Below are 10,168 nucleotides of genomic sequence, written 5' to 3' on the forward strand. Positions count from 1 at the left end.
AGTTTAGTGATATTCCCACTTAAGACATCTTCAATCAAAACAAAAATCATAGGAGAAAGAGGATCCCCCTGTCGCAAACCTCTATTGATCCTGAAGTAACCTTCTGGATTACCATTGAATAAAATCGAAATACGAGCAGATTGAAGAATATGAAGAACCCAAGAACAACAGTTTTCCGAGAAACCATATCTCCGAAAAACCTCGAAAACAAAGGACCAACTAACCATATCAAACGCCTGAGAAATATCGAGTTTAAGGCCCAAGTTCCCATCTTTGCGCTTAATTTGAAGTTCATTAACCATCTCCGAAGCCAAACTAATGGTCTCATGAATAATTCTCCCCTTCATAAAAGCAACTTGCTCCTCAGAAACCAATTTATCCAAAACAGTACCCAACCTTGTTGCCAAGATTTTAGTAAATATTTTGAAGAAAAAAATTGCTAAGCCCAATTGGTCTAAACTTTCGAAGAGTGTTTGCACCTCTTTCCTTGGCAAGAAGAATAATCAAGCTAGAATTAATTCCTTTCGGAAGAATCCCAGACTGCCAACAAGAAATAATGGCATTCACCAGGTCTTGATGAATTATCTCCCAACAATGCCTATAAAAACAACCTGAAAAACCATCAGGCCCAGGAGCACTATTCGCATCCACATCAACCACAGCTTGTTTGATTTTTTCAAAAGAAGGCACCAAATCCATACCCACACTCTCCTCTGCAGTAATTGATGGGTGATCATAATTAAACAACGCATCCTCAATTGGCAAATCATCACCATTAAACTTAGCTTCATAGTAGGAAACTACATGATCTATAAGTTGGACAGCCTCAGTAATAATAGTACTGATAAGCACGTACGTGCTACAATTTTTACACCCATATTTACACTAGCTAGGTCTCGTTTATTGGCTAATAATACTGTTTTAAGTCATTTACAGGAATTACAAGAAAATCCGACTACCGGAAGAAGAAACGGCTAAAGTAGAAGTTTAATTGACATATGCGACTATAAGTACTCATTGTTCTCAGGGCACTACAAAAACTAAGTATGGGCTGCCAATGTCTGTCACATCTACCACACAAGTTCACGGCCTGGGGAGTCTAGTGGATTTGTTTGTGCACTCAAGCGTCTTACGCATGTGAAAGCCACTAATGAGTTAGAAAACCAAGTGGAGGACGTGTTATCTTCTCCATCACATCTTGTCTGTGGTATTTTCCACTATCTCGTTTCTTATCAGAACCAAATGGAATTTCATTTTTTTTATTCAAGCTCAAGCTGGTTGTGTTGGTATGAAAACAAAGAGAGGATCTGTGCTCAAGATAAACAAGAAATGAATCACAACAGATAAGAAGAATGGGTGCTGATTTGATTTGGTGTTGAATTCAAGTTGGGGTCTTATGGGTGATTTTTGTGTTCACAAATCGAACAGAATTTGGGGGTTTTGTTTATCAACTGAAATTGAGAGATTTGTCTCAACAAATCAAGCAGTGGGAGAAGAGATGAGGTCAACAGCTACGGTTCTCTATTGTATATTGGTTGATTGAGGGAATGGCGGTCTCTCTAATTCCATACAACAACCATGTCACAACAGCCGATCTGGGAGTTCATTCCATGAGCTCGATCGATGGATTTTGGAGGTTTGTTCGGTGCCAATTCGGTGTAATTGAGGAATGGATTTGGGGTTCTCATCTGAAGAATAAATTGGGTGTTGATTACAGTGTCAATTACTGAGATTTGAAATGTGAATGAAGATGGAATCAAGCTTCAGATCTTATTGCTGGTGCATCACAGATATCTAGCCGGTGGGTTAATTTCAATTGAAATAATTGGTACCATCTTTGTTTACCGATTTCAGTCGAAGTTGGTGGGTGTATGCAAATCTGCAGATGTGAATGGACACAAACGTAAATGGAGATGGAATTTTGGGATTTCGGCTGTGAACAAGGTTGGATTCACATTCAGTTTGGTATGCATACAAGGAGTAAGTGGATTTGCAGATGCAAATGGAGATGGTTGAGACTTGTATCAACCTGTGATTTGAATTCCCAGTGAAGGTGTGGTCATGGAGGCTGTTGTGGATCTGCATATGTGAATGGAAATGGAGCTTCGTATCCAATGGTGATTTTACAGCAAGAGTGTAATGGTTACTATGGGTTTAGTTGGTCTGCTTTGCAGACTAATTGAAGACGAGTTGGACAGAGAAGAGCAATTTTCGATGTGCTAGAATGGGATGGAGAATGAACTGGCAGTATACAAGTTAATTGAGATGCTGGTGTTGGTTGCAGCCGTGGTGGAACTGCTGGTCAGTTTAGGAAGAGAGCTGTTCTATCAAGTCAAATGCAGGTAACTGATTTCAGCTAGAAGACCAAATGAAGAGATGAATATGGTTTGGTTCAGGTCTTTTTGGCATGAAGATAGGACTAACAGTGTTGAGCTAGAAGTCAGAGAACAAGTCACAGCAGTTGTGTATAAAGGAGGACAACAATCAACAAAGAAGGGTACGACTGAATACTGCAATCTGAGTTCTCTTTTGCTTTCTATTTTTAATTCAGTTCTTTTTTGTTCTCTTGGGTGTTAGAGTTTTTGATTCAATACTTTTAATGGCTATCTACACAACAATGAGAAGCTAAACCCCTCTCTGCCAAGACAAGAGGGGAAGCTTAATGGGTTCAATGTTCTTAAGTTATCATCAATAAATCATTTTAATGCTTAGTCCATTTCATCTTTGTTTGATTGCTGTTTTGTGTTGATTGTGTCTATAAACTTCTTAGATTTAGTGTGATTTCCGGATACATTGAATGCTATGAAATCCCTGTGACACTTCTCAATTGGGCTTTGTATTTAGAACATAATATCAATCTTATGTAATGGTATTTTTAGTTGCACTGAGAGTTATATTTGTCGTATCTTCCGGGTAGAGCAGATTACTATCTGTCTCTATTCGAGTTATCTTTTGATGATATAAGACTTGAAGGCCATTAGGTGGAACCTTGTGTCTTGGTAGATTTACATCAACTGTTACTTTTTACAATCATCTTCTGTTTTGTTCTCAATCACAACTCAACTACAATTCAATTTTACATTATTGTTTGGCTTAATAATTCTCTTGAACAACAACAGTCTCTGTGGTTCGAACACGTCTATACTACACTTCTTTATCTTTGATACTCTGAAAAGAGTGATCAAATTTTGGCGCTGCTGCCGGGGATTGTTTAGTGTTCCTTAGAATTAAGTGCTGCATAGGTTTATTTTAAGTTTTGTTTTAGAGTTTGCTGATTTCTGTTGCTTCTTAACAGGGAGTAAGATAGCTCTAAAGACTTGGCGACATTAGGAGCTGCTACGGGTGCAGGGAACAAGTGTTGTTGCTTCAGCTGTGATTAGGCTGAAATATTGCCGAAATCACAGCCATTTGGGTAACATTGTATCTGTTTCTTGTTTCTTTTGTGTATGCAATATTCTAGGTCTGATCATTTTAATCGACTGCGTAACTATCACCGTTTAGCTAATAGGGTATTAGTGAATCACCCTAGTCATCCAATGGCAGGTGAAGCTGAGAGATTAGCGGCTGAGGCTGAAGCTGCTAGAATAGCTGCTGAGGCCGCAGCCAATGCTGATGCACCTAGAACCCTTGGGGATTATTTGCAGCCGGAAAGGACTTCTACACCTTCTTGTATAGTTCTTCCGGCTAATGCTGGCAATGTGTCGATTAAGTATGGGCAGATGCAAGCACTGCCTAAGTTTCATGGATTGGACTCCGAGAGTCCATACATACATTTGAAAGAATTTGATGAGGTCTGTACTACTATGCCTTTTGTTGCTGCAACTCAAGATGTTGTAAAACTGAAATTGTTTCCATTTTCTCTCAAGGAGAAAGCTAAGACTTGGCTGCATTCTTTGCGACCAAATACCATTAGGACATGGAATGAAATGACTAGAGAGTTTATGAAAAAGTTTTTTCCTATTCATAAAACCATCACTCTTCGCAAAAATATTATGAATTTTTCTCAAAATGAACATGAGTCTTCTGGTATGCGTCAGTTTGTTGAAATGATGTGTAATGGGCAATTTCTGAATAAGTCACCTGATGATGCTTGGAGTTATTTCGATTCGCTAGCTGAAAATGCCCAAAATTGGGACACTTCAGGCACAGCGGATAGAAATAAGTCCAAACCCTTGGCTAGCTCTAGGCCTGGAATGTATGTGCTGAGTGAGGAAGATGATTTGAATGCTAAAATTGCTAGCTTGCATAGGAAAGTTGATGCTATTCAGAAACCAAATGTAGTTAAGGTAGCTGACTCGGTAGAACATGCTTGTGGTATTTGCGAAAGTCTGGAACACTACACTAAGGATTGTCCTACGATCCCAGCATTTCAAGAAGTGTTACATGACCAAGCAAATGCCATGAATACATACAAAAGACCTTTTAGCTCACCTTATTCAGAAACATATAATCCTAATTGGCGAAATCACCCTAATTTCAGTTGGAGAAATGGTCCTACTATGAATGATGTTAATGTTCCCCAGGGGTCTTCATCTAGTAACCCTTATGTGCCACCTTATAAGAATAATCTTGAGGATACTTTACAAACTTTTATGCAGGGACAGACACAGATAAATCAGAATGTTATGAAGACTTTAGATGAGCTGAAAACTAGCATAGTTAGAATTGAATCACGTCTTAATGTTAGGGAGAAAGGGACATTGCCTGCCCAAACTCAACCTAACCCCAAAGGCACATTTGAAGTTAAAAATTCTAACTTGGAGCAAGCTAATGTTGTCACCACTCTTAGAAGTGGTAAGGTGATTGAGACTCCGATGAAGGTGAACGAACCTGAGAAGTCTCTGGAGCTTAAGAGTAGTAATGACCACAGTGATACTCAAAATGAACATTCTGAAATTGATAGAAAGATGCATGCTCCATTTCCTCATCGTTTATTGTCTACTAAACAGTTGGCTGATAATAAGGATATCCTTGATGTTTTTCAGCAGGTGAAGATCAACATACCTCTCTTGAGCGTGATTAAGCAAGTTCCAGCTTACGCCGAGTTCTTGAAGGATCTCTGCACGGTCAAGAGGAAGCACAATGTGCAGAAGAAGGCATTTCTCACGGAACAGGTAAGTTCTATTCTTCAACACAACACTCCTCCCAAATATAAAGATCCGGGATGCACTACTATTTCTTGTATAATAGGGGATTTCATGATCAAACAAGCACTTCTGGATTTGGGAGCTAGTGTAAACCTCCTACCTTTCTCGGTTTATGAGCAGTTGGGTTTAGGTGAATTAAAATCCACCTCAGTCACTCTACAACTTGCGGACAGATCCGTTAAAGTACCGAGAGGGGTAGTTGAGAATGTGCTAATTCAAATCGATAGATTTTACTATCCGGTGGATTTTATCGTTATGGATACTCAACCTGTAGCTAATGCTAGTAAAGAAATACCTGTCATCTTAGGTCGTCCTTTTCTTGCAACTGCAAATGCCTTGATTAATTGTCGAACTGGAATAATGAACCTTTCATTTGGAAATATGACTGTTGAGTTGAACATATTTGATGCATGTAAAGATCCAGGTGGTAGAGATGATACTCATGAAGTTAATATGATTGAAACATGTGTGCAGGAAAAAGCATCTCATCTAGAAGCAAAAGTTCCTTTAGAAGCTTGTCTTCCTAATCTGTTGGATTTCGATGAGGATGGATACATTGAAGAAGTTAATTCTTCACTGAATTCATCCCTGTTGCTGGATATGGATAAGTGGCAGTCTAGATTTGAGTCATTTCAAATCAGTGAGACCGAGCCATTGTCTCCATCTGTGGAATTCCCAAAGCCCGACCTTAATCCCTTTACTAGTGAATTGAATTTTGATGTTTTAGGCCAAAATGAAGATGTTCAAGTTTTCATACCATCTGAACTTAATGAGAGACATAAGACAATGCATTCACATGTTGTTAGGAAGCATATAAGTGCCCCAGAATGGAGTATTGCAGACATGAAAGGACTTGATCCTAGTATTTGCGCACATAGGAAGTCACAGCTCAATGAGCTTCATGAGATAAGAAATGAGGGTGATACAGATTGCAAATGTAAAATAATTTTTTTTCTTGATAAGCGTGCTATTAGGGAAATAGTTGAACCAGTTCTTTGCTACAATTCTGGTTTGCATTTGTTTTCTGATAAGCTCAAGTCACGATGGAAAGACCCTTTTATTGTTAAAAATGAATTTCGTGATGGTACTGTTGACATTCAAAATCCTAATGACAGCAACATCTTCAAGGTTTTGTGCAGCTTTTGAATCCATTTTTGGCACTCGTGAATCCAGAAGTCGATACCACGACTCTGGAGGATCCTTCTTATGATTGATTGGCTGTGTTTTGCAGATGTCTGGCTGGAGACATAAAATTCAGCGCTTTAGGGAGACAACCCTCTTCTGATGTGTTTGTGGGTATCACAGCTGGAAGCCCTCACGAGACAGACTCGTCCTCTTGTGCGAGTTTGAGGTTTAAAGGCTTGTTGCATGGGCTAAATGCAACCGAACTGACCTGCGACAGTGGTAAAGTAATTTTATTTTTCTTTCTTTTCTTTATCATGAATAATATGTTTGTGTTTGGCTGATTACCCCTTTCCACCTTTGAACTGTTTTTAACGACTGCCACATTGAGGACAATGTAGAAATTAGGTTGGGGGTGGGGTAAATTAAATAGTTTCCCAGGTCTACATATTCAGGTTTCATTGTTTCATTTTTGCTTGTACATTTTAATCCAAAAAAAAAAAAAAAAAAGAATGAAGTGAAAATCTTACATGATAAGATCAGCTGTTTAGCGGTCTCTCTACACCACTGTTTAGTGGTTTTGTCTAGCTGTTTAGCAGACATTTTTAATCCAGCTGTTTAGCGGATTTGTCTAGCTGTTTAGCAGACACCCTTAATCCAGCTGTTTAGCGGATTTGTCTTGCTGTTTAGAAGACATTGCTCAATCATTGTTTAGTGGTTCCGTCTAGCTGTTTAGCAGACGTCTCTCCATATCCAGCTGTGTAGCGGATATAATTTTCTTGTTTTGCTCGGGACTAGCAAAATGTAAGTGTGGGGGAGTTTGATAAGCACGTATGTGCTACAATCTTTACACCCATCTTTACACTAGCTAGGTCTCGTTTATTGGCTAATAATACTGTTTTAAGTCATTTACAGGAATTACAAGAAAATCCGACTACCGGAAGAAGAAACAGCTAAAGTAGAAGTTTAATTGACTTATGCGACTATAAGTACTCATTGTTCTCAGGGCACTACAAAAACTAAGTATGGGCTGCCAATGTTTGTCACATCTACCACACAAGTTCACGGCCTGGGGAGTCTAGTGGATTTGTTTGTGCACTCAAGCGTCTTACGCATGTGAAAGCCACTAATGAGTTAGAAAACCAAGTGGAGGACGTGTTATCTTCTCCATCACATCTTGTCTGTGGTATTTTCCACTATCTCGTTTCTTATCAGAACCAAATGGAATTTCATTTTTTTTATTCAAGCTCAAGCTGGTTGTGTTGGTATGAAAACAAAGAGAGGATCTGTGCTCAAGATAAACAAGAAATGAATCACAACAGATAAGAAGAATGGGTGCTGATTTGATTTGGTGTTGAATTCAAGTTGGGGTCTTATGGGTGATTTTTGTGTTCACAAATCGAACAGAATTTGGGGGTTTTGTTTATCAACTGAAATTGAGAGATTTGTCTCAACAAATCAAGCAGTGGGAGAAGAGATGAGGTCAACAGCTACGGTTCTCTATTGTATATTGGTTGATTGAGGGAATGGTGGTCTCTCTAATTCCATACAACAACCATGTCACAACAGCCGATCTGGGAGTTCATTCCATGAGCTCGATCGATGGATTTTGGAGGTTTGTTCGGTGCCAATTCGGTGTAATTGAGGAATGGATTTGGGGTTCTCATCTGAAGAATAAATTGGGTGTTGATTACAGTGTCAATTACTGAGATTTGAAATGTGAATGAAGATGGAATCAAGCTTCAGATCTTATTGCTGGTGCATCACAGATATCTAGCCGGTGGGTTAATTTCAATTGAAATAATTGGTACCATCTTTGTTTACCGATTTCAGTCGAAGTTGGTGGGTGTATGCAAATCTGCAGATGTGAATGGACACAAACGTAAATGGAGATGGAATTTTGGGATTTCGGCTGTGAACAAGGTTGGATTCACATTCAGTTTGGTATGCATACAAGGAGTAAGTGGATTTGCAGATGCAAATGGAGATGGTTGAGACTTGTATCAACCTGTGATTTGAATTCCCAGTGAAGGTGTGGTCATGGAGGCTGTTGTGGATCTGCATATGTGAATGGAAATGGAGCTTCGTATCCAATGGTGATTTTACAGCAAGAGTGTAATGGTTACTATGGGTTTAGTTGGTCTGCTTTGCAGACTAATTGAAGACGAGTTGGACAGAGAAGAGCAATTTTCGATGTGCTAGAATGGGATGGAGAATGAACTGGCAGTATACAAGTTAATTGAGATGCTGGTGTTGGTTGCAGCCGTGGTGGAACTGCTGGTCAGTTTAGGAAGAGAGCTGTTCTATCAAGTCAAATGCAGGTAACTGATTTCAGCTATCTTTAGGCAGAAACTGGAGGAAGACCAAATGAAGAGATGAATATGGTTTGGTTCAGGTCTTTTTGGCATGAAGATAGGACTAACAGTGTTGAGCTAGAAGTCAGAGAACAAGTCACAGCAGTTGTGTATAAAGGAGGACAATAATCAACAAAGAAGGGTACGACTGAATACTGCAATCTGAGTTCTCTTTTGCTTACTATTTTTAATTCAGTTCTTTTTTGTTCTCTTGGGTGTTAGAGTTTTTGATTCAATACTTTTAATGGCTATCTACACAACAATGAGAAGCTAAACCCCTCTCTGCCAAGACAAGAGGGGAAGCTTAATGGTTCAATGTTCTTAAGTTATCATCAATAAATCATTTTAATGCTTAGTCCATTTCATCTTTGTTTGATTGTTGTTTTGTGTTGAGTGTGTCTATAAACTTCTTAGATTTAGTGTGATTTCCGGATACATTGAATGCTATGAAATCCCTGTGACACTTCTCAATTGGGCTTTGTATTTAGAACATAATATCAATCTTATGTAATGGTATTTTTAGTTGCACTGAGAGTTATATTTGTCGTATCTTCCGGGTAGAGCGGATTACTATCTGTCTCTATTCGAGTTATCTTTTGATGATGTAGAGTAGATTTACATCAACTGTTACTTTTTACAATCATCTTCTGTTTTGTTCTCAATCGCAACTCAACTACAATTTAATTTTACATTATTGTTTGGCTTAATAATTCTCTTGAACAACAACAGTCTCTGTGGTTCGAACACGACTATACTACACTTCTTTATCTTTGATACTCTGAAAAGAGTGATCAAGTACCATCCTCCGCAACAAGTTTAGAAATAGTATTATGACTCCTCCTAGTCTGAATGCTATTATGGAAAAAAGAAGAATTGCTAGAACCCTCCAACAACCATTTATTGCGAGACTTCTGTTTTAACATAATATTCTGTTGCATCCTAATATCCTGAACCTTGACAGTTGCATCCTTCACCACATTGAATTTTGCAACATCCGAAGGATCTTCATCAGAATTTCTCAAAGCCACCTCCATATGCAATTGAGCTTGTTTCAATCTATTATTAACATTTCCAAAAACAGATTGATTCCATAATTTAATATCTTCCTTTAAACGCTTCAGCTTGAAAGGATAAATAAAATCAGGCAAACCAATAACCGGTGCACTCCAACTCTCTTGAACCAAACGTAAGAAATCAGGATGTGTAAACCACATTTTTTGAATTTTAAAAGGGGCACGCCTTGGTCTTTGAGTAACAAAAGAATAACCAATAAGAACTGAATGGTCGGAAACTTCCCTAGGAAGAGCTTTACACCGCCAATTCATATATTTTGTCAGCCAGACATCATTAATAACAACACGATCCAATTTACTTACAATTCTATGGATACCGGATTGGCCATTAGACCAAGTAAGACGACTACCCAAAGAATCAGCTTCAAACAGATTATTGTCCTCCATCCAGTCCGAGAATTCATTAATACAAGAAGTCCTTGGTTCATTACCTCCTTTCTTCTCGTCATTGCGAAGAACACAATTAAAGTCA

General features: G+C 38.6%; 1 protein-coding gene and 1 long non-coding RNA gene across 3 annotated transcripts; both read left to right on the plus strand.

The window, feature by feature from the left end:
• Nucleotides 1-1,068: 1,068 nt before the first annotated feature.
• On the plus strand, nt 1,069-8,983 carry LOC113343808. The gene is made up of 2 exons (XR_003357426.1): nt 1,069-2,342; nt 8,591-8,983. It is a non-coding gene; the product is annotated as an uncharacterized LOC113343808 (long non-coding RNA).
• On the plus strand, nt 2,131-8,978 carry LOC113343807. 2 transcript variants are annotated; one of them, XM_026587930.1, is made up of 3 exons: nt 2,131-2,497; nt 3,296-5,114; nt 6,379-8,978. In XM_026587930.1, exons 2-3 carry the CDS (start codon nt 3,447-3,449, stop codon nt 6,430-6,432), a joined length of 1,722 nt encoding a protein of 573 aa, XP_026443715.1. In that variant the 5' UTR covers nt 2,131-2,497; nt 3,296-3,446; the 3' UTR covers nt 6,433-8,978. The 2 variants fall into 2 exon arrangements, with proteins under 2 accessions (XP_026443715.1, XP_026443714.1); XM_026587929.1 differs by having other exon boundaries at nt 3,296-8,978.
• Nucleotides 8,984-10,168: the final 1,185 nt, after the last annotated feature.

This window comes from Papaver somniferum, unplaced genomic scaffold, assembly GCF_003573695.1.
Source record: "Papaver somniferum cultivar HN1 unplaced genomic scaffold, ASM357369v1 unplaced-scaffold_67, whole genome shotgun sequence".
Classification (NCBI taxonomy): Eukaryota; Viridiplantae; Streptophyta; class Magnoliopsida; order Ranunculales; family Papaveraceae; genus Papaver; species Papaver somniferum.

Excerpts from the sequence above, each read along its gene's own strand:
- LOC113343807 (XM_026587929.1), top strand. The coding sequence starts at position 3,447 with ATGCAATATTCTAGGTCTGATCATTTTAATCGACTGCGTAACTATCAC.